At 49.4% G+C, this 25,140-nt stretch overlaps 1 protein-coding gene across 1 annotated transcript in view; it reads left to right on the forward strand.

Annotated features, from left to right (window-relative positions):
• Positions 1 to 2,417: 2,417 nt before the first annotated feature.
• GMPR (guanosine monophosphate reductase) overlaps positions 2,418 to 25,140 on the forward strand; it is a 79,800-nt gene continuing 57,077 nt past the window's right edge. Inside the window, exon 1 of the mRNA XM_066579390.1 lies at positions 2,418 to 2,767. Within this exon, the coding sequence (XP_066435487.1) occupies positions 2,681 to 2,767 (87 nt within the window). The 5' untranslated portion in view covers positions 2,418 to 2,680. The remainder of the gene's footprint in view (positions 2,768 to 25,140) is intronic.

Consider the following 25,140-nt stretch of genomic DNA (forward strand, 5'->3'; position numbering starts at 1 on the left):
TGACATCAAAACACTTGTAATCCTGGGACAAATAACATGAATTTACAAGTTATTCCCTATCCACCACTGAACCCCAATCAGGAGGGTCCCATGTCACCCTCTGCCTGTCACTGTGGGGGGTGGGAGAGGTGGGGCATAGGGCAGCAGAATGAACAGAATACTGGTCATGCATGTGAAGCCATCACGCCATTCATTTCAATGGGGCTGATGGGAATACTTCAGCACTTTCTGCTCGGCTATCTCCGGCAGTCCCTTTGAAAGTGAATGGAGTGACGGTGCGCTTACATGGCCATCTTTGCATTCAATCTCCACCTCATTGCGGGAGTTGCTGTTGGCCCACAGTGAGGAGGATGGGGGACATGGTTCTCGAGATCAGCAGGGTTTTCAGTGGTAAGACCCTCACCGATCAGCAAGTTATCTCCTATCCTATGGATAGGTAAGGACTTGTGATCCAGGTACAGCCATAAACATTCAACAACTGTTAGACGAATGATCATTCATCCAATGGCTTACACCTGCCCCATGAACATAAGTGTTTCGTTCGGCCACACATTCATCTGAATAGGAAGATAAGCCACAGCCAGACAGTTCAGGTGGTGGCTTATCTCCAGGGGAACAATAGCATCAGGCACTGAAATTCAACATTCCCTATACTTCTTTACCTAGACATCAGGGGCGTAACTATAGGGGATGCAGGGGATGCGGTTGCACCCAGGCCCTGGAGTCTCAGGGGGGCCCTAAGGCCTCTCTTCTCCATTTAGGGAGCCCAGTACTATGACTAAAACATTATGTTTGGGGTCCCCATTACAAATTTTGCATTGCGGCCCAGAAGCTTCAAATTACGCCTCTACTAGACATGATCTGTCGGGGAAAATCTGAACCTCCACCATGCGTATCAGAAAATCTTATGGCCTCACGGGGTTTGGATAACTAAAGTCTAATGTGTAACTCTTATGTTTTAGTAACCTTTCAATCTCCCCATAAATTGGAGGATGGGATATTTTTTAGGAACATATTGATACAGTATAGTTTTGGTGCAGGTTTTTGCAAGGTGTCTTTCTGTTATAGCTTTCCTCACTTAAGGATTCAGTCTGAGCTTTAACTGACAAAAACTGCTCCAAACTGGGCTGCATAAAAGAAGCCTAATGAGGAATATGATCTTTCAACATACTAGCAAGTAAGTGTTAATAAGTTAGTTAGTGACATATTAGTGAAAACATGGAAGGCTAATAAAAAGTTTTCCTGGTCCGGTGTACATTGGCTGGAAATCTCCCAGCAGAACGAATCCATTTTTTTTTAAATCACTTGCTTGTGTATAACATTATTAAATGTGGTTTGGGCCATTTCTCCAAGAATCTGACATGGCAGGGGAGCAAACAGTCCCCTTTTCCCTGTGTATTGGGTTTCTCAAAAGTCCTTTCCCAATCACTAGTAATTTAGTCTCTAGCCGCTCTGTGTCACACCAATGTTGTTGGACAGAAGAAAGGAAGAGGAGAACAAGCAGGCAGAAGTCTCTCCAGTGCTTGGATTCAGCTCGGCCTTTATCCAAAAGAAATATCCCTCTTGTTTTCATGAGTTCATACCCATAGGGTAGTCCTGTGCACCACAGTTACTCTCACACCAGGGAGTATCCCCTGCTCCTTACTCCACAGCATGGCTGAGCAGACTCATGGGAGTATCCCCAGTTCCTCACACTGCAGCCTAGCAGCACAGACTAACCCCTTCCTGTCTCATCTTTAAAATCACAGCAGTTTACTAATCACTCACACAGCAGAACATCAAATAAACAATAAAACAGTCAGCAACCACCATACCCCCTTATAATCACTTTCTATCATGAGCAGCATTCTTACGTTGAATTAACAGAGAGGTTAATTGTATTTTGCCAAGTTCCCATGAAATACTGTCTATTATGAAAACCGGAACAATCTCTGAAAATCAAGGATGCCTGGACAACTATAAAAAGGAGTACCTTAATAGCCATCTCAGATCCACGCTTGAAATAATGCCTTTATAGATGCTAAACCTTATACATAGTGCATTCTTTGTCATTTTATGTATTTAATATGCATGTACTGCATTTTTGGACGATTGACTGAGAGTGGTTTCCCTTGTATCTCATTGTATCAGTGCTTTGCAGATGGCAGGCTGATATGTCTTTTGAGGCCCGTACAGAACAATATAATTAAAACTACTGACCCTTTAAATGATATCCGCACTGTAACAAGTGCAGCGGTAATTATTTTACATATAAAAGAGCTTCGTCTGTTGTGTTTAGTCAAGAAATAATTACTGTAGGCTGAGCCTCCGGATCTGTTAGCATAAAAAGCCTCATTGATTGCCGTCCCTATGCAGAGCTTTGGTGTGGTTACGCAGCACTGCTATGGAGAGCCGTTGACTCTGTCATACACACATTCTCGCTCTGTCAGCCCACAGAACAGGAGCCAGAGGGAAGACTACAGTTCTCTAGCTGAGCTCTTTCTAAAAACAGCACTTGCCTAATAAAGATATGGGGCTTGTACGCACACTGTTGGCCTTTTCCACACTATAAATACTCTTGCTGAAGATCATACGGGCTTTGCTTGTTTCAGGTTTGGATCTGGTACACTCTAGAGCAAACAAGAAGAATATCTGCTCCCCACTGCATTACACGATTGTAGGATCCTAAGCAGCCATAAAGATGCCCAGAGTGGACGCAGACCTCAAGCTGGACTTTAAAGATGTCCTTCTCAGACCAAAGAGAAGCAGCCTCAAAAGCAGATCAGAGGTGAGTTTTCCTCCCACCATACTAGAGTTGATGTTCTATGTGTCACTATTAGTGCCAGGACTTACTCAAGGCACACATTGGTTACTTTTTAACACGTAGCAATATACTGTGGGAGAAAAAGCAACAATGTGTATTCATGTTTGATACATTCAGAGAAATCTATAAAGGAGCAGCTTGGGACACATTATAGCAGGTGCAAATAATGGAGTTTGTCTTAGAGACTTTCTTTCAATACGAATGGAAATTTCCACTTTTTCCACTTTTTTTTTCTTGTCTGCTGAGCAGTCTAGTGAAACGTAAGACTTCGCAGCAGGGGGTGAGGAGGACAGGATTTGAACCTTGTTGGCTGGAGTATTGTATTCACCTTCAGTATTTCACCTTGGCAGCTGAAAGAACAACTCCTAGAGTAGTTGGAGTTGGAAGTAGATTAGTCTGACAACGGCATTTGGAAAGCAGAGCTGCAGAATTGTAAACACAAATGACAATGACAGTTGGCAGCACGGATTTAAGAGCCTTACCTGCACTTTTCAGTAAACATATCTGCTTGTGATTTAGTGCTAATACTATTCCAACACTTCTTAGTGACTACTTCAGACTTGTTGGAAATGTAACTAGACATATAGCAAGAACATAAGTTCATCGTTTTATCATTGCAATAACAATCGTTACTCCTGTCCTGACGAACTGATCTCTGTGCATGTTGCAATGACATTACTTAAATATATCGAAAGTATGCTTGAAGTTTGTGATTTTTTTCTTCTGCTCGTCTAGAATTTCTTATAAAGTTATTTGTAGATTTGCAATACTTCTCTGCAAATCATCTATAGATCCACTTATTCTAGTAGCAACTTATGTGTTTGACCACCACAAACATCATACTACCAGCAGACCTCGCCATATTTATCTGGGTCTGTCGATGGTCTGCAGAAAAACATCTTATGTCTATGGGCAGCACAAGCCTTTTAGCAAGGGAATCCTCATTCTCCAGTGGCATACATTGACTGGTTCTTCTATTTTGCAATCTATTAACCCATGCAGTGCTACATGTTTCATCAAAGTATATCAAGTAGTCCCATTTTGTATAATATTGACACATGCAAATTCTCATTGTATATCATGTTCTCTCTTTTTTTCTGTCTGCATATAAATATATAAATAACCAGATTCCTACAGCAAAGGCCATTAGTTTCAATAATTGTTTGTATTCTGTATTGGAATGCCCATGTTTACTAATATATATACACATATATATATAAATAAATTCAGTGTATCAGCTTTGAATAGGAAGTCACCTTCAAGGCATTCTTGCTGCAGCAGATTGTATCAAGCATGTGTTCCATTCACTACATCCAGACAGTGGGTGTCTCCCTCTGGCGTAGTGGCTTTCTGGGAAATTGCTATGTCATGTCCTAGTTGCTTTTCCAATATGAAGCATAGGTAATTCTAGATAAAACATCGTCAAGGTCCCTTTTAGACAGGCAGTAATTGTACTGTGGTGCGCGTTTCCAGAACTGCAGCTATAAAGCATCTCTGCATTGCAGCTACGTCTGCTTACTGCACGTCTGATACTGTAGCATGCCTGCTTCTATCTGTCTTCTTGGCAGTATTATACAGGTTCTCTTGTCATTCTCCGAGCGGGGATTCACTTGTATTGTCATTGGCATGACTGCTATCATTTTTTCTCGGCAGCTAAAGACGCGTTCTCATATTTTCAGACATAGAAGTATTAGATTACATATTAAAATTTCCCTTTAGCGTCAATAAAAAAACATTGTAAAATGCTTCCCAGAGATAATTTGTATCCAATCAGATGCCAAGCTGTGCACAGAAATGTATCACAACCAATGCATGACTTTAATAGTAAAAAAAATGTGAGGGGTGGGGAAAAAAATGCATTTGCTGATGTTTTTGGGCTTTGTTTTGACAGCATTCATGGGGGGGTATGAGTGATATGATAGGCCGGCTTCACATGGGCGTATTTGCACGCGCAAAATTCGCAAGCGCAATACACAGTGAATAGAACTCATTGATTTCAGTGAGTCCGTTCACATGCATGTATTTTTCCAGAGTATTTCGGTCTCTCCCAAAACAAAAAAATGCAGTATGCTCTATTTTTCTAGAAGTCAATGGAGATGTAGAAATATGTGCAATATGCTAGCAGATGCGTGAAACACAGCGTAGTTGTGCAAAAAAAAGAACACATCTGGACTTCATTAGACTGGGAGTATCAGTGTGCGCAAAAAGTACAGTAAAATATGCTGATGCGCCCGCTAGAAAATAACGTTTGTTTCACAAAAACGTGATGCTCATGCCCATGCAAATATGCATACGGTCATGTGAAGCTGGCCTATATGTTATTCTCCAGCTGAGTACAATTAAGGTGGCTTCACATGAGTGTATGCATAAAAAAACTCGCCTCAGCGCAATGTATTCGCGCATAAACAAGGTTGGTTGAGGTAGATTTGCACTATCAGGTCTAGATGGGTTCTTTTCCCCATGGTTTTGCGCAGTGTTTCAGCCATTCCCTAACGTATTTGCGCACCTCCTATAGACTTCTATGGGACCCCTGGTGCCAAAAAATAGAGTAGAACTTTTTCGCGCGTGCATGAAAAATGCATGCAAAACACGCTCCTGCGAACGAACCCCTTGAAATTAATGGGACCTATTCCTTGCGCATATTGTACACATGCAAAAACAGGAGCAACTAAGGTCATGTGAAGAAGCCCTTATAGTGATACTAAACTTAGGGCTCCCTCACACAGGTGTGTTGTCTGCGTATTATCTGAATATTTTTTACGTGTGCAGTATAAAGTACACAGCAAATATGTTGTAACATGCGTATGAACTGCAGAATTTTAGCACCTGTATTACGCATCAAAATAGGACACATTGAGTTTTTATTTTCATGGACGTGAAAGGTGTGAAATGTCCATTGTAAGCAATGAGCTTTTGGCACTGCATATTACAAGTATAATATGCAGACAATATACAACCGTGTGAGGGAGCCCTTATAATGTTTAAAAAAACAGGTCTGGTCCGGTGTTAGCCAGTAGAGTAAAATGTGATTGTTCCCAGTAAGAGAAACCAAGTAATCCTGTAGATATGATCCCTTTTAATGCCTAACAAAAATACATGATGTTGCAGCAAGCTTTCAGGATATCACCCCCTTCTAGCCTGAGGAAGGGGATATCCTGAAAGCTTGCATCAACATCATGTATTTTTGTTAGCCATTAAAGGGTATATCTTCAAAAAAACAAGGACATTCTTTTGTTATTGCATTCGAAGACCCATATCATTTTTATTATTGGGGCCATGCAAATCAATAAGGTCCTCAGGACACTATTGTCCACTTCATCTAAGCAGTTATAAGACAGTCAGGCCCCTGCTACACCTGGCATCTGATACCCACCCCTAGCTTCAGATGGAATAGCATAAAAAAGGTGTAGAGGGATGCGTTTGCACCTGCGCCCAGGACCCTAAGGCCAATGAGGCCTATATTCTTCATATATTGAGCCTAATAGTATGACTTAAGCATTATAGTGGGGGGGCCCTATTACAGATTTTGCATTGGGGCCCCAAATCTTTAAGTTACGCCTCTGCTCCACAGTATATGTCTGTGCACAGATATGGCCTGATGTATGAGCAAAAATATAGTATGGATCCAGCTTGATAGGATGGGTGAAAATGAATTATATGGGTAAGGGCTTAAACAGATGGGCGTGTATTTGTCCCGTTATGGGGCCATGAAAATCACAGCCGCAAAATGGGCAGATTGAAACCATTGGCTTCATGGGTTCGTTTTCACTATCGGGATTCTCGTGCATCAATCCTAAGCGCAAAGGTGCTAATACTACATCCAAGAAAGTTAGGTCAAGACTTATCTTCCTGTTTTGTTTTTCAAACTCACGGAGTTTAAAGAGTCAAAAAGAAACAAAACCCCCAGTTCATGCACTAATATTGTTACGGTACTAGTGGGGTGCCTAGGTACGCACAGCGCAGGGCTCCCTGATCTACACCCACGCCACTGTCCCTTCCTGGAGATAGCCCTGATGGTGGACACGTTCAGGCCACCAACTCTGACCCTACGCTTCCTAGGGGAGGACAGGCAGGGACCGCCGTACCTATGCAAGAGACTACTACCCACTAGCACCGACAGATAAGGCAGATGACAAGAACCAAAACGAACAATACAAACAGGACAGAGGCAGATGGTAAAGCCCTGGCTTTTTTTTTTTTGCCTGAGGTGGACAAAAAGAAAAAATGAGCATTTTGTGGGAAAACAAGGAGATGCATGGGCAAGTTACACTGGAGCCAAGCTGTATTGGTTTACAGTATAGAGCTCATATACAGATCGGTGGGTCTCCATGGCTAAATTCTTAATTAAATAGTCTTGATTAACAGCACCCGATCATTTTGTGTCTACAGCTGCACAAAAAATTAAATTAAATTGAAATTACCTGGATTTTTGCTTCAGGGCTTTAACAAATGGCAGTGTTTTAGCCACGTTATGCGACCCGTGTGTTTTTGCCCTTAGTTCCTAATAGGCATCCTGCACATGGACGGAAATTCCGCGGCGAGATTTTCCGGCTGTGCATGCTGCCATAGGATTGCATTAGATAATGCAATCCTATGCAGACTGCCGTGATTTGAACACGTGAAAACTCTCACGGTAAACAAATCGCAGCATGTCCTATTACTGTGAGAGGCCTGCACAGAAACATCATGGCTGATGTGCCGGCCCTGCACCGCGCATGTCTGGCTGTGCGCCAGCCGGCATATCACAGTGCAGAGAGAGAAGACGCCGGACGGGTGAGTATAAGGTCAATATCAGGGCACGGGTCTCATCCCGCTGTGAGAATTCTCACAGCGGGATCCGACCCGGCTGTATGCAGGCAGCCATAATTTATGGTCTCTTACATGAGTGATGCCCTTTCACGTTGGCCATATCGTAGCCGAAAATCGAGTGAGCAGACAAAAGTTCCAAAATTAGCGTTTTCTCGTCTAATCACACAGGCGTTTGTGGTATATTAGCGAAAATATACACCGCAGAGCTGAAATCCGTCAGTCGGGAGAAATCCTTGGAATGACTTCCAATGTTTAACTAGAGCGCCAATGGAAGCCTCCTTTGTAGCTTCTCGCGTGACACATGTTAAACCTTACCTCCTCCAGTCCAAGCTTGGGACGGGAGAAGGAGAGTGCCAGACAGTAAGTTTAAGAAGAGAAGGAGAGTGCCAAGTGCCAGGTTGGTGACAGCAGTGCTGCAGGTCAGCGGCCACAGCTTGGGATAAGAGAGTGCAGGAGAGGTGCAGTGAGTGCCAGTTTAAGGTCCTGACCTCCCTGCCAGACCATCAGTAGGAAAGAGGTTAACAGAGACACGTTGGGTGCAATGATTCTGAAGCCCAGGGTGAAGTTGCTAAGGAGGTTCTGCCCTCTCTGTGATGCTGGTGGTGATGTGGCTTGCACATCCTTGCCCAGAATAAGAAACCAATTGGCAGGGCTGGTGTTGTGCAGAAAAGTTCTATGTGCAGGGAAGTGTCTGATATAAAAAGCTGAGCAACAGCATCAATGGGAGAGCAGCAGAGAGTGTAGCTACAACAGCCAGTGAGGAGTGAGAAGCAGCTGCAACACGGAGGCTTAGTAGCAGTTCGTGTGATGTAGCAGAGCCAAATATGCGCAGCAGAGACTTGTGAGACACTGAAGGAGACTGCTCACATGGCAGCAGCCTTGTACCCAGACTGGAGAGCAGCCTGGAGACTGCAGTGAACTGTGAATTGCACAGCTACTTGTACAGCTTGTTTCCCATGCTGGGGAAACAATTTGGGAAGCAGCGTAAGAGAGTGCCTAATGACCAGGGTCTGAAGTCCAACAAAAGGGTCCTGATGACCAGGGACCAAAGGGCAGGCTTAGAAAAAAGGGCTTGTGAGATAGTTCAGAGTAGCATTGCAAAGGTAGCAGATTGGGCCACCAGAGGACTATGGACATTGCTGGAGCATCGGGCTGTAAGGGAGGCTCGGCCTCAATCCAGCGTGCACACCATTGGACTTTAAAGGGGTTGTCCCGCGCCGAAACGGGTTTTTTTTTTTTTCCACCCCCCCCCCGTTCGGCGCGAGACAACCCCGATGCAGGGAAGTAAAGAAAGTTTACCGGAGCGCTTACCTTAATCCCCGCGCTCCGGTGACTTCAATACTTACCGCTGAAGATGGCCGCCGGGATCCTCTGTCTTCGTGGACCGCAGCTCTTCTGTGCGGTCCACTGCCGATTCCAGCCTCCTGATTGGCTGGAATCGGCACGTGACGGGGCGGAGCTACACGGAGCCGCTCTCTGGCACGAGCGGCTCCATAGAAGACTGCTGAAGACCCGGACTGCGCAAGCGCGGCTAATTTGGCCATCGGAGGCCAAAAATTAGTCGGCACCATGGAGACGAGGACGCCAGCAACGGAGCAGGTAAGTATAAAACTTTTTATAACTTCTGTATGGCTCATAATTAATGCACAATGTACATTACAAAGTGCATTATTATGGCCATACAGAAGTGTATAGACCCACTTGCTGCCTCGGGACAACCCCTTTAAGCTTTGCACAGGCCTACGATGGGAAGGAATGGCTTGTTTATGTGTATTTTCTGTGTCTAAAATGTATAATTTAAGGGCACAGAAAATCCACCTGTATCGCTGACAAAAAAATGGGACTAAGCCAGGGATAGAACGGAGATGTATGGTTTATGACGTCTATGACATTGTGCATCACAATGGAGAGACTAAAGTCTAGGCTACATGTACCAAAGGTGTTTACGGCTAACGGACAGCTTAAAGGGGTTGTCTCGCGGCAGCAAGTGGGGTTATACACTTCTGTATGGCCATAATAATGCACTTTGTAATGTACATCGTGCATTAAATATGAGCCATACAGAAGTTATTCACTTACCTGCTCCGTTGCTGGCATCCTCGTCTCCATGGATCCGTCTAAAATCGCTGGCAGCTTGCTTTTTTAGACGCGCTTGCGCAGTCCGGTCTTCTCCTTTCAGCACGAGCCGCTTCAGTGTGCTCCCCGCTACAGCTCTTCTGCGCATGCGCAGACGAGCTGTCACTGCTCGGGAGCGCGCTGGAGCGGCCATTCTGTACCATCCTCTGTTAGAGGAAGGTGCAGAGCCGCCCAGCTGTCCCGAGAAGCCGCCCAGCTGTCCCGCCGTCCTGCCGCCCAGGTAAGTGATGGGCCGGGGGGGCTGCCGCTGCGCCGGGGGGGGGGCTGCGTCGGGGGGGGGGGCTGTCGCTGTGATGGGGGGGGCTGCGCCGGGGGGGGGGGCTGTCGCTGTGATGGGGGCGCTGTCGCTTGATGAGGGGGGCTGTCGCTGTGATGGGGGCACTGTCGCTTGATGGGGGGGGCTGCCGCTGTGATGGGGGAGCTGTCGCTTGATGGGGGGGGCTGCCGCTGTGATGGGGGCGCTGTCGCTTGATAGGGGGGGGCTGTCACTGTGATGGGGGCGCTGTCGCTTGATGGGGGGGGGCTGTCGCTGTGATGGGGGCGCTGTCGCTTGATGGGGGGGGCTGTCGCTGTGATGGGGGCGCTGTCGCTTGATGGGGGGGCTGCCGCTGTGATGGGGGCGCTGTCGCTTGATGGGGGGGGCTGCCGCTGTGATGGGGGCGCTGTCGCTTTATGGGGGGGGGCTGCCGCTGTGATGGGGGCGCTGTCGCTTGATGGGGGGGCTGCCGCTGTGATGGGGCGCTGTCGCTTGATGGGGGGGCTGCCGCTGTGATGGGGGCGCTGTCGCTTGATGGGGGGGGGCTGCCGCTGTGATGGGGGGGCTGTCGCTGCGATGGGGGGGGCTGTCGCTGCGATGGGGGGGCTGCCGCTGTGCCGGGGGGGGCTGTCGCTGCGATGGGGGGACTGTCGCTGTGCCGGGGGGGGGCTGTCGCTGTGCCGGGGGGGCTGTCGCTGTGCCGGGTGGGCTGCCACTGTGCCGGGGGAGGGGGGGCTGCGCCGGTTACCTGCTGCCTGGTGGTGGGTGACTGGTCGGCCGTGTTCACTCCAGGGGTCCAGTCGGCAGCTGCGGGGCGTCTGGTTGTCAGGGAGACACAGCTGGTAGCGTCTCGGGAGCGCGCACGTCGGGCTACAGCAAGCGATGGGAAAAGAGCCGGCGGCCATCTTGGGAAAATTTTTATAAGTTGCTGAAACGCTGGAACGGTAAGTACAAACCAGCTAGAAATGTCATTTACAGGGGGGCTTAGTAATGTATGCTTAATTAGGGGGACTGGGCAATAAAAAAAATCCACTCCTGCCTCGAGACAACCCCTTTAAGTGGGCAGATGAATTGCTGAGGCCCAGAGTTAGTTACAGTCAATGCACCAAAAGCATTTAAAGGGGTTGTCCCGCGCCGAAACGGGTTTTTTTTTTTCAACCCCCCCCCCCTCGTTCGGCGCGAGACAACCCCGATGCAGGGACCTAAAGAAAGCTTACCGGAGCGCTTACCTTAATCCCCGCGCTCCGGTGACTTCTATACTTACCGGTGAAGATGGCCGCCGGGATCCTCTTCCTCCGTGGACCGCAGCTCTTCTGTGCGGTCCATTGCCGATTCCAGCCTCCTGATTGGCTGGAATCGGCACGTGACGGGGTGGAGCTACACGGAGCTACACGGAGCCCCATAGAGAACAGGAGAAAACCCGGACTGCGCAAGCGCGGCTAATTTGGCCATCGGAGGGCGAAAATTAGTCGGCACCATGGAGACGAGGACGCCAGCAACGGAGCAGGTAAGTATAAAACTTTTTATAACTTCTGTATGGCTCATAATTAATGCACAATGTATATTACAAAGTGCATTATTATGGCCATACAGAAGTGTATAGACCCACTTGCTGCCGCGGGACAACCCCTTTAATGTTGTTGTGACGGTCTTACATTATTGCAGAATTTAAGTATTTATCCCCCCTATGGGGCAAATACAATCTTGCCAATTAGGTAAAAGGTTTATTCCTAAGTCGTAGTACCATCTCCCTGTTACATGTAGTCCTATGCAACTACATGGTCACAGACTACAAATAATGCCCCGTAGTCAGAACCTGTAGTCATGTCTTATTCCACTCCCTATTTTTCTATTGCTGCACTACAGACAGTAAGTTTAAGAAGAGAAGCAGATGGAAATGATCTCATTCATTAGAAAATGAATTGGGTTTTCCGCTATCACAGGTTCACTTTATTTATTAACCATTTGTAGGGAAAGGGAGTTGGGAGATTCTCTACTGAGTGTCGAAAAGCAAACTGAAGAGATATGGATGGTCACACAGAAGGGTCATTGGAGAAAAGCCAAAGAAGTTCATTCCTGTAGTTCACCAAAGTGGCTGACCTAGTACAGGCTGGTGAAAATAGGGCGCATTCTATTTCCTTATCTACGTTCTCCATTTTCAACTTTGTCGAATGTACCCAATAGTTCATTCGTGTATCAGCTGCTAGTTTAACCCATTCAAAAAAGGACAGTGTTAGGCTGGGTTCAGACGAACGTATATCGGCTCGGTTTTCACGCCGAGCCGATATACGGTGTCCTCATCTGCAGGGAGGGGGGGGGGAGGATGGAAGAGCCAGGAGCAGGAACTGAGCTCCCGCCTCCTCTCTGCCTCCTCTCCTCCCCTCTGCACTATTTGCAATGAGGAGAGGCGGGATGGGGCGGGGCTAATTCTCAGAACTTAGCACTGCCCCACCCCACCTCCTTTCATTGCAAATAGTGCAGAGGGGCGGAGAGGAGGCAGAGAGGGAGCGGGAGCTCAGTCCCTGCTCCTGGCTCTTACACCCCCCCCCTCCCTGCAGATGAGGACACCGTATATCGGCTCGGCGTGAAAACCCAGCCGATATACGTTCGTGTGAATCCAGCCTTAGAAGAAGTACAATGTGATTAGAATGTCTTTGTGTTGGTTGTTTCTTTCATTTATGTTCTTTTAATAATTCTATTTTCACTGAATAGTAATATACGAAGAGCCTATCAATGATATAGATCACAAATCACATACATGTAGAACCTCTTCAGGACGCTGCCCTTTTTTAATTTTTAATTTTCAGTTTTTTTTCTCCCCACTTAAAAAAATCATAACTCTTTTATTTACCCATCAATGTAGCTGTATTAGGGCTCAGTCAGACGGGCGTTTTTATGTGCGTATGTTGCCTGCGTTTGCGATCCGCATCTATATAGAACCAATGTTTATCAATGGCAGCAGTCAGATGCCCGATATTTACCTGCGCACAAAAATGCGCAGCGGTAAATATAGGGCAGCGGATTTTAAAACGCAGGCAACTGCGGCATTCCAGGTTTTTTGGATGTGAAACCCCTGGATGCTGTCACATCCAGGGGTTTCACCTTGTGCTCAACTACCCATTTGAGAACATACAGTGAAGATCGTGATTCTCTGACACAGCTGTGGCACAGGAGCACGATGTTCTCCCATTGAATTCAATGGAGCCGGCACTGAAAGCAATGGGCTGCCGGCAAGCCCTGCAGTGATTTTTGGGGCAGGGCTTTAAATATAAGCCCTTCCCTGAAAATCATCCCTAAAATGTGTAAAAAATATATATATACTCACCTCTCTGCAGCTGCCAGGGCTCAGCCGCGTCCAGCCGGGTCCTCTCCTGCACTACTTTGAAGTGCTTTCAGCAGGCCGGGACTTAAAATCGCCGTCTGCTGAAAAGGCTGCCTATGATTGGCTGAGCACTGTGACCAATCAGAGGCAGCTCTCAGCTATTGAATGACAGCTGGCAGCGCACTTTATGTGCGCAAAAACACAAAGTGTGGGTTTTTTTCAGTGTGACGCCCGCTTCGGTCATGCAAATCGTTTTAGGAATGCGTTTTTGCGCACATAAATTCGCACGTCTGACTGAGCCCTTATGGCTTGTTTTCTGCAGGACGAGTTGTATTTTTCAATGGGACAATTTAATGTACCATATAGTGTACTGAAAAACTTTTAAAAATTCTAAGTGGGAGGGAATGGAAAAGAAACGCAATTTCACAAATTTTTTTTGGGGGGGGGGGGGGCGGGGGTCTTGCTTCTACGGTGTACACACTGCAGCAAAAATGACATGATAGCTTTATTCTGTGGGTCAGTATGGTTACTAGGATACCAAATTTATATAGTTTTTTTTGTTGCACTGCTTTTAAAAACTAGAATATCTTTGATCGCTTTTTATTAAATTTTGTCTTGGAAACGGAGTGACCAAAAAAAGCGCAATTCTGGTGTTGTGTATTTTTCTAACAAAGTTACCGTGATAGATAAATAAGAGAGATGAGCGAACGTGTTCTTCCGAGCTTGATATTCGTGCGAATATTAGGGTGTTCGGGATGTTCGTTATTCGTAACGAACACCATGCGGTGTTCTGGTTATTTTCACTTCCTTCCCTGAGACGTTAGCGCGCTTTTCTGGCCAATTGAAAGACAGGGAAGGCATTACAACTTCCCCCTGTGACATTCAAGCCCTATACCACCCCCCTGCTGTGAGTGGCTGGGGAGATCAGGTGTCACCCGAACATAAAAGTCGGCCCCTCCCGCGGCTCGCCTCAGATGCCTTGTGAGTTAGCTGAGGGACAGTGCTGTTTGTACCGGAGCTGCTGTAGGGAAAGAATTGGTAGTTAGTGTAGGCTTCAAGACCCCCAAAGGTCCTTATTAGGGCTACTGATAGCTGTGTGTTGGCTGCTGTTAGCAGTGGCAATTTTTTTTTTTCTCAAAATCGGCTCTGCAGAGCGTTGCACCCGGCATTAGGGACAGAAGTGCTGCATAGGCAGGGAGAGTGTTAGGCGTGAGTGTAGCCTTCAAGAACCTCAACAGTCCTTTCTAGGGCCATATTTATCCGTGTGCAGTACTGTCCAGGCTGCTGTTAGCTGTGCTGCATTTTTTTTTGCTTCTCAAAATCGCCTCTGCAGAGCATTGCACCCTCCATTGATACTGCAGGGAAAGAATTGTATAGGCAGGGCCACAACACAGTTATTATTCATAGAATATACGCAGTGCTGCCTTTTGCTTGTAAAACAAGTGAAAATAATTCTATTTGTCCTGCCTCTGTCCGTCCTAAGGGCGGTGGACACGTGTGAGCTGCGTGTGCAACCTGTTAAAATCAGACGCACCCAGCTACGTTTTACTCCTGGCTTCGCCATTTGCTTTCCTTAATTGGGAAAAAAAATACCTGCTCTGCCACAGTTAATAACTCTGCTACCCTCACGTTCTGTGACACATTAGCAGGAAAACAGCACAGTTATTAAACTTCTCATGTTCATAGAATATACGCAGTGCTGCCTTTTGGTGCAAAAAACGGAAAATAATTCTATTTGTCTTGCCTCTGTCCGTCCTAAGGGCGGTGGACACGTGTCGGCTGCGTGTGCAACCTGTAAAAATCAGACGCACCCAGCTACGTTTTACTCCTGGCTTCGCCATTTGCTTTCCTTAATTGGGAAAAAAAATACCTGCTCTGCCACAGTTAATAACTCTGCTACCCTCACGTTCTGTGACACATTAGCAAGAAAACAGCACAGTTATTAAACTTCTCATGTTCATAGAATATACGCAGTGCTGCCTTTTGGTGCAAAAAAAACGGAAAATAATTCTATTTGTCCTGCCTCTGTCCGTCCTAAGGGCGGTGGACACGTGTCGGCTGCGTGTGCAACCTGTAAAAATCAGACGCACCCAGCTACGTTTTACTCCTGGCTTCGCCATTTGCTTTCCTTAATTGGGAAAAAAATACCTGCTCTGCCACAGTTAATAACTCTGCTACCCTCACGTTCTGTGACACATTAGCAGGAAAACAGCACAGTTATTAAACTTAGATTATACATTCACTAGAGGCAGTGGGGCCTTTCGTTTTCAAAAAAGGGAAAAAATTATATTTGGCCTGCAGTCTTGCGCCAATTTATTAGCTGCCTGTGAAATCAAATCACTGGTAATACAGCATGCTGAGGGGTAGGGGTAGGCCTAGAGGACGTGGACGCGGCCGAGGACGCGGAGGGCCAAGTCAGGGTGTGGGCACAGTCCGAGCTCCTGATCCAGGTGTGTCGCAGCCGACTGCTGCGCGATTAGGAGAGAGGCACGTTTCTGGTGTCCCCACATTCATCGCCCAATGGGTCCACGCGGGAGACGGTTATTAGAAAATGAGCAGTGTGAGCAGGTCCTGTCCTGGATGGCAGAAAGTGCTTCGAGCAACCTATCGTCTACCCGCAGTTCTGCGCCGTCCACTGCTGCAAATCCGAATCCTCTGTCTGCTGCTCCTCCTTCCTCCCAGCCTCCTCACTCCACTACAATGACACCTGCTCAGGAGCGGGAACACTCCCAGGAACTGTTCTCGGGCCCCTGCTTAGATTGGGCAGCAGCGGTTCCTCTCCCACCAGAGGAGTTTATCGTCACTGATGCCCAACCATTCGAAAGTTCCCGGGGTCCGGGGGAAGAGGCTGGGGACTTCCGCCAACTGTCTCAACAACTTTCTGTGGGTGAGGAGGACGATGACGATCAGACACAGTTGTCTTGCAGTGAGGTAGTAGTAAGGGCAGTAAGTCCGAGGGAGCAGCGCACAGAGGATTCGGAGGAAGAGCAGCAGGACGATGAGGTGACTGACCCCACCTGGTGTGCAACGCTTACTCAGGAGGACAGGTCTTCAGAGGGGGAGTCAAGGGCATCAGCAGGGCAGGTTGCAAGAGGCAGTGCGGTGGCCAGGGGTAGAGGCAGGGCCAGACCGAATAATCCACCAAGTGTTTCCCAAAGCGCCCCCTCGCGCCATGCCACCCTGCAGAGGCCGAGGTGCTCTAAAGTCTGGCAGTTTTTCACAGAGACGCCTGACGACCGACGAACAGTGGTGTGCAACCTTTGTCGCGCAAAGCTCAGCCAGGGAGCCAACACCAACAGCCTCACCACCACCACCATGCGCAGACATATGCACCCCTGCCTCTCCCCCTGTGCCCCAACCTGCCACTGAGATGCAACCCCCCTCTCAGGACACAGGCACTACCGTCTCCTGGCCTGCACCCACACCCTCACCTCCGCTGTCCTCGGCCCCATCCAGCAGTGTAGTTCAGCGCACCGTCCAGCCGTCGCTTGCGCAACTGTTGGAGCGCAAGCGCAAGTACGCCGCCACGCACCCGCACGCTCAAACGTTAACCGTCCGCATAGCAAAATTCATCAGCCTTGAGATGCTGCCGTATAGGGTTGTGGAAACGGAGTCCTTCAAAAGTATCATGGAGGCGGCGGCCCCGCGCTACTCAGTTCCCAGTCGCCACTACTTTTCCCGATGTGCCGTCCCAGCCCTGCACGACCACGTCTCCCGCAACATTGTACGCGCCCTCACCAACACGGTTACTGCCACGGTCCACTTAACTACGGACACGTGGACAAGCACAGGCGGGCAGGGCCACTACATCTCCCTGACGGCACATTGGGTGAATTTAGTGGAGGCTGGGACAGAGTCAGAGCCTGGGACCGCTCATGTCCTACCCACCCCCAGAATTGCGGGCCCCAGCTCGGTGGTGGTATCTGCGGAGGTGTATGCTTCCTCCACTAAAGCACCCTCCTCCTCCTCCTCCTCTGTCTCGCAATCAAGATGTGTTAGCAGCAGCATGTCGCCAGCAGTCGGTGTCGCGCGGTGTGGCAGCACAGCGGTGGGCAAGCGTCAGCAGGCCGTGCTGAAACTACTCAGCTTAGGCGATAAGAGGCACACGGCCCACGAACTGCTGCAGGGTCTGACACAGCAGACCGACCGCTGGCTTGCGCCGCTGAGCCTCCAACCGGGCATGGTCGTGTGTGACAACGGCCGTAACCTGGTGGCGGCTCTGCAGCTCGGCAGCCTCACGCACGTGCCATGCCTGGCCCACGTCTTTAATTTGGTGGTTCAGCGCTTTCTGAAAAGCTACCCACGCTTGTCAGACCTGCTCGTAAAGGCGCGCCGGCTCTGCGCACATTTTCGCAAGTCCCACACGGACGCTGCCACCCTGCGCACCCTGCAACATCACTTTAAGCTGCCAGTGCACCGACTGCTGTGCGACGTGCCCACACGGTGGAACTCTACGCTCCACATGTTGGCCAGGCTCTATGAACAACGTAGAGCTATAGTCGAATACCAACTCCAACATGGGCGGCGCAGTGGGAGTCAGCCTCCTCAATTCCTTTCAGAAGAGTGGGCCTGGTTGGCAGACATCTGCCATGTCCTTGGTAATTTTGAGGAGTCTACCCAGGTGGTGAGCGGCGATGCTACAATCATTAGCGTCACCATTCCTCTGCTATGCATCTTGAGAAATTCCCTGCAAACCATAAAGGCAGCTGCTTTGCGCTCGGAAACGGGGGCGGGGGAAGACAGTATGCCGCTGGATAGTCAGGGCACCCTCCTGTCTATTTCTCAGCGCGTACAGGAGGAGGAGGAGGAGCATGAGGAGGATGAGGAGGAGGGGGAAGAGACAGCTTGGGCCGCTGCTGACGGTACACCGGCTGATTGCCTGTCATCCTTTCAGCGTGTATGGCCTGAGGAGGAGGAGGAGGAGGATCCTGAAAGTGATCTTCCTAGTGCGGACAGCCATGTGTTGCGTACAGGTACCCTGGCACACATGGCTGACTTCATGTTAGGATGCCTTTCTCGTGACCCTCGCGTTGCACGCATTCTGGCCACGACGGATTACTGGGTGTACACACTGCTCGATCCACGGTATAAGGAGAACCTGCCCACTCTGATTCCCGAAGAGGAAAGGGGTTCGAGAGTGTTGCTATACCACAGGACCCTTGCGGACAAGCTGATGGTAAAATTCCCAGCCGACAGCGCTAGTGGCAGAAGGCGCAGTACCGAGGGCAAGGTAGCAGGGGATGTGCGTAGATCGAGCAGCATGTACATCCCAGGCAGTGCAACAGTCTTTAAGGGCCTGGCCAGCTTTATGGCTCCCCACCAAGACTGTGTCACCGCTCCCCAGTCACGGCTGAGTCGGCGGGAGCACTGTAAAAGGATGGTGAGGGAGTACGTAGCGGATCGCACGACCATCCTTGGTGACGCCTCTGCCCCCTACAACTACTGGGTGTCGAAGCTGGACACGTGGCCTGAACTAGCGCTGTATGCCCTGGAGGTGCTTGCTTGTCCTGCGGCTAGCGTCTTGTCGGAGAGGGTGTTTAGTGCGGCTGGGGGAATCATCACAGATAAGCGTAGCCGCTTGTCAACCGACAGTGCCGACAGGCTAACACTCATCAAGATGAACAAAGGCTGGATTTCCCCAGACTTCTGTTCTCCACCAGCGGACAGCAGCGATACGTAAGCAATACGTAGGCTGCACCCGCGGATGGAAGCTACGTTCTCTCTCACCATCCAAAACGGGGACATTTCTGCTTCATCAATCTGTGTCTAATATTCCTCCTCCTCCTCCTGCTCCTCCTCCTGAAACCTCACGTAATCACGCTGAACGGGCAATTTTTCTTAGGGCCACAAGGCTCACTCAAATAATTTTTCTGAACAATTTTTATAAGTTTCAATGCGCTTAAAAGCGTTGGAAGTTTAACTTGAACCAATTTTTCGTTACACTGGGCTGCCTCCAGGCCTAGTTACCACTTAAGCCACATTAACCAAAGCGATTAATGGGTTTCACCTGCCCTCTTGGCTGGCCATGGCCAATTTTTCTGATGTACATTAGTACTGTTGATACAGCAATTTTTGTGGGCCCTCGCCTACAGTGTAATCAAATTAATTTTTAGCCCACCTGCATTACAGCTGACGTTACCTCAGCTGTGTTGGGCAATGCAATGGGATATTTTTGTGTACCGCCGGTGGGTTCCAGGGAGCCACCCATGCTGTAGGTGCACACGGAGTGTAACCTACATGTGTCCACTTGTAAAGAACCCCGGTCAGACTGGGGCATGCAGTGTGGGCCGAAGCCCACCTGTATTACGCACGACATTACTACCTCAGCTGTGTTGGGCAATGCAATGGGATATTTCTATGTACCGCCGGTGGCTTCCTGGCACCCACCCAGGCAGTGGGTCCACAGGGAGTTTAACCTACATGTGTCCACTTCTAAAGAACCCCAGTCTGACTGGGGCATGCAGTGTGGGCCGAAGCCCACCTGCATTAAGCACGACATTACTACCTCAGCTGTGTTGGGCAATGCAATGGGCTATTTTTATGTACCGCCGGTGGGTTCCAGGGAGCCACCCATGCTGTAGGTGCACACGGAGTTTTTAATACATCTGTACACTTCTAAAGAACCCCAGTCTGACTGGGGCATGCAGTGTGGGCAGAAGCCCACCTGTATTACGCACGACATTACTACCTCAGCTGTGTTGGGCAATGCAATGGGATATTTCTATGTACCGCCGGTGGCTTCCTGGCACCCACCCAGGCAGTGGGTCCACAGGGAGTTTAACCTACATGTGTCCACTTCTAAAGAACCCCAGTCTGACTGGGGCATGCAGTGTGGGCCGAAGCCCACCTGCATTAAGCATGACATTACTACCTCAGCTGTGTTGGGCAATGCAATGGGCTATTTTTATGTACCGCCGGTGGGTTCCAGGGAGCCACCCATGCTGTAGGTGCACACGGAGTTTTTAATACATCTGTACACTTCTAAAGAACCCCAGTCTGACTGGGGCATGCAGTGTGGGCCGAAGCCCACCTGTATTACGCACGACATTACTACCTCAGCTGTGTTGGGCAATGCAATGGGATATTTCTATGTACCGCCGGTGGCTTCCTGGCACCCACCCAGGCAGTGGGTCCACAGGGAGTTTAACCTACATGTGTCCACTTCTAAAGAACCCCAGTCTGACTGGGGCATGCAGTGTGGGCCGAAGCCCACCTGCATTAAGCACGACATTACTACCTCAGCTGTGTTGGGCAATGCAATGGGATATTTTTATGTACCGCCGGTGGGTTCCAGGGAGCCACCCATGCTGTAGGTGCACATGGAGTTTTTAATACATCTGTACACTTCTAAAGAACCCCAGTCTGACTGGGGCATGCAGTGTGGGACGAAGCCCACCTGCATTAAGCACGACATTACTACCTCAGCTGTGTTGGGCAATGCAATGGGCTATTTTTATGTACCGCCGGTGGGTTCCAGGGAGCCACCCATGCTGTAGGTGCACACGGAGTGTAACCTACATGTGTCCACTTGTAAAGAACCCCGGTCAGACTGGGGCATGCAGTGTGGGCCGAAGCCCACCTGTATTACGCACGACATTACTACCTCAGCTGTGTTGGGCAATGCAATGGGATATTTCTATGTACCGCCGGTGGCTTCCTGGCACCCACCCATGCTGTGGGTCGACAGGGACTTCACAATAGGGAGTTGTACCTGCCTGTGTCTATGAATTAAAAAGCCCGGTCTAACTGGGGCATGCAGACACCTTGACAGAATGAATAGTGTGTGGCACATAGGTTCCCCATTGCTATGCCTACGTGTGCAGCTCCTGATGGTGTGGCACAGGATTCTATTTCTCATTGCTTCTGTACAGCATTGTGGGCTATCGCCCCGCCCCTTTTAAAGAGGGCCGCTGCCTAGCCATGCCAACCCTCTGCAGTGTGTGCCTGCGGTTCCTCCTCATGGCAGACGCACTTCTAAACAGACATGAGTGTGGCGTGGCATGAGGGCAGCTGAAGGCTGCACAGGGACACTTTGGTGTGTGCTGTGGGGGGGAGGGGGGCGGTTGGGCAGCATGTAACCCAGGAGAAGTGGCAGCGGAGTGTCATCCAGGCAGTGATTGTGCTTTGTTGTAGCTAGTGTGGTGCTTAGCAAAGGTATGCCATGCTAATGATGGCTTTTCAGAAGTAAAAGTTGTTGGGAGGGGGGCGGGGGCACTCTTGCCGGTATTGTGGCTTAATAGTGGGACCTGTGAACTTGAGATGCAGCCCAACATGTAGCCCCTCGCCTGCCCTATCCGTTTCTGTGTCATTCCCATCACTTTCTTGAATTGCCCAGATTTTCACACATGAAAACCTTAGCGAGCATCGGCGAAATACAAAAATGCTCCGGTCGCCCATTGACTTCAATGGGGTTCGTTGTTCGAAACGAACCCTCGAACATCGCGGGAAGTTCGTTCCGAATAACGAACACCCGAACATTTTGGTGTTCGCTCATCTCTAATAAATAACACATTACTTTGATAAATCGGACTTTTATGGATGCAGCAATACCAAATATGTTTTTTTTATTATTTAGATTATTTTATTATAAATATGGGGAAAGGTTTTTTTTCAAAACTTTTATTACTTTTATAAATTTTTTAGCAATGAATACAACTTTTTAAACTGATTTTTTTTTCATTTTTTTAATCCCCATAGGGTACATGAACTTGCAATGTTTTGATCACTTATGCAGTATGATGTAATACCATAGTATTACATTATACAGTGATCTGACAGGCAATCTATCAAGTTATGCCAATCTGCAATGATGGCCCTGAGGGCTTTCAGAAGCCCCTGGCTGCCATAGCAACCAAACAGCACCCAACGATCTCATTATGGAGCATTTAAAGGGGTTGTCTCACGGCAGCAAGTGGGGTTATACACTTCTGTATGGCCATATTAATGCACTTTGTAATGTACATCGTGCATTAAATATTGGCCATACAGAAGTTATTCACTTACCTGCTCCGTTGCTAGCGTCCCCGTCGCCATGGATCCGTCTAATTCTGATGTCTTCTTGCTTTTTTAGACGCGCTTGCGCTGTGCGGTCTTCTCCCCTTCTGCTCGGTCCAGGCACGAGCGGCGTTCTGGCCCCGCCCCCTTCTACGCATCATCGCTTAGCTCCGCCCCATCACGTGTGCCAATTCCAGCCAATCAGGAGGCTGGAATCGGCAATGCAACGCACAGAGCCCATGGTGCACCATGGGAGAAGACCCGCGGTGCACCATGGGAGAAAACCGCAGTGCATCCCTGGGAAAGGACCGGCGGCCATCTTGGGAGAAGATTTTTTAAAGTCCTTATTTCGTCGGATCGGTGAGTAGCAAGTGGCTTAAAAACCACTTTACTTTGCTATTTTATGCCAGGGGGGTGACAGGGGGAATGGGGTAAGGTAAAATTTTGAGGTTTGCCGCGAGACAACCACTTTAAATACCACTGGCAAAATTACAGCAGCATTTAAAGATCACTGCAGTTGCGGGCGGGTGTCAGCTGTAAGAAACAGCCATCACCTGTATTATATGGAGTGGGATCGGCTCCTGAACCTTCATGATTAGAGATGAGCGAACGTACTCGTCCGAGCTTGATACTCGTTATTAGCGCGTTCGAAATGCTCGTTACTAGAGGCGAGCACCACGTGATGTTCGAGTTACTTTCACTTTCATCTCTGAGACGTTAGCGCGCTTTTCTGGCCAATAGAAAGACAGGGAAGGCATTACAACTTCCCCCTGCGACGTTCCAGCCCTATACCACCCCCCTGCAGTGAGTGGCTGGCGAGATCAGGTGTCACCCGAGTATATAAATCGGCCCCTCCCGCGGCTCGCCACAAATGCATTCTGACATAGATCAGGGAAAGTGCTGCTGATGCCGGAGCTGCTATAGGGAGAGTGTTAGGATTGATTCTAGGCTTCAAGAACCCCAACGGTCCTTCTTAGGGCCACATCTGACTGTGTGCAGTACTGTTGAGGCTGCTTTTTGCAGTGTTGCACATTTTTTTTTTTTTCTATATCGGCCGTGTAGAGCATTGCGTCCAGAGCATTGCTTCCTGCAGTAATTTTACATAGTCCACGGCCAGTAGTGGTGGTGAGGCAGGGACAGTGAAAGACATGTCCAGTCTATATAGGCAGTGGGCTTTTCCAAAAAAATTTGGGGAAAACAATCTATTTGGGCTGCCTGTGACCGTCCTGACTGTACTGCGTCTCTGCTGGGGGTAGTTGTCCTAATTCATACGCAGCCAGCTAAGTGTTACAGCAGGCTTGCGCAAAATTCTTTCCTACTTCTGCTGTGCGTTCCGTAAGTGAAGTCAGCCTCCAACCACAGGCCAATAAGCGGCACATTTAATTACAGCGTTCTGTTTCTGCACTACTGGTAATACAGCATGCAGAGGGGTAGGGGTAGGCCTAGAGGACGTGGACGCAGGCGAGGACGCGGAGGCCCAAGTCAGGGTGTGGGCACAGGCCGAGCTCCTGATCCAGGTGTATTGCAGCCGACTGCTGCGGGATTAGGAGAGAGGCACGTTTCTGGCGTCCCCACATTCATCTCACAATTAATGGGTCCACGCGGTAGACCTTTATTAGAAAATGAGCAGTGTGAGCAGGTCCTGTCGTGGATGGCAGAAAGTACATCCAGCAATCTATCGACCACCCAGAATTCTGCGCCGTCCACTGCTGCAACTCTGAATCCTCTGGCTGCTGCTCCTCCTTCCTCCCAGCCTCCTCACTCCATTACAATGACACATTCTGAGGAGCAGGCAGACTCCCAGGAACTGTTCTCGGGCCCCTGCCCAGAATGGGCAGCAATGGTTCTGAATCCTCTCCCACTGGAGGAGTTTGTCGTGACCGATGCCCAACCTTTGGAAAGTTCCCGGTGTCCGGGGGCTGAGGCTGGGGACTTCCGGCAACTGTCTCAAGAGCTTTCAGTGGGTGAGGAGGACGATGACGATGAGACACAGTTGTCTATCACTCAGGTAGTAGTAATTGGAGTAAGTCTGAGGGAGGAGCGCACAGAGGATTCGGAGGAAGAGCAGCAGGACGATGAGGTGACTGACCCCACCTGGTTTGCTATGCCTACTGAGGACAGGTCTTCAGAGGGGGAGGCAAGTGCAGCAGCAGAGCAGGTTGGAAGAGGCAGTGCGGTGGCCAGGGGTAGAGGCAGGGCCAGACCGAATAATCCACCAACTGTTTCCCAAAGCGCCCCCTCGCGCCATGCCATCCTGCAGAGGCCGAGGTGCTCAAAGGTCTGGTAGTTTTTCACTGAGAGTGCAGACGACCGACGAACAGTGGTGTGCAACCTTCGTCGCGCCAAGATCAGCCGGGGAGCCACCACCACCAGCATGCGCAGACATATGATGGCCAAGCACCCCACAAGGTGAGACGAAGGCTGTTCACCGCCTCCAGTTTGCACCGCTGCCTCTCCCCCTGTGCCCCAACCTGCCACTGAGATCCAACCCCCCTCTCAGGACACAGGCACTACCGTCTCCTGGCCGCACCCACACCCTCAACTCCGCTGACCTCGGCCCCATCCACCAATGTCTCTCAGCGCACCGTCCAGCCGTCGCTAGCGCAAGTGTTGGAGCGCAAGCGCAAGTACGCCGCCACGCACCCGCACGCTGAAGCATTAAACGTGCACATAGCCAAATTTATCAGCCTGGAGATGCTGCCGTATAGGGTTGTGGAAACGGAGGCTTTCAAAGGTATGATGGCAGCGGCGGCCCCGCGCTACTCAGTTCCCAGTCGCCACTACTTTTCCCGATGTGCCGTCCCAGCCCTGCACGACCAC

This window comes from Eleutherodactylus coqui, chromosome 9, assembly GCF_035609145.1.
Source record: "Eleutherodactylus coqui strain aEleCoq1 chromosome 9, aEleCoq1.hap1, whole genome shotgun sequence".
NCBI classification, from domain to species: Eukaryota; Metazoa; Chordata; class Amphibia; order Anura; family Eleutherodactylidae; genus Eleutherodactylus; species Eleutherodactylus coqui.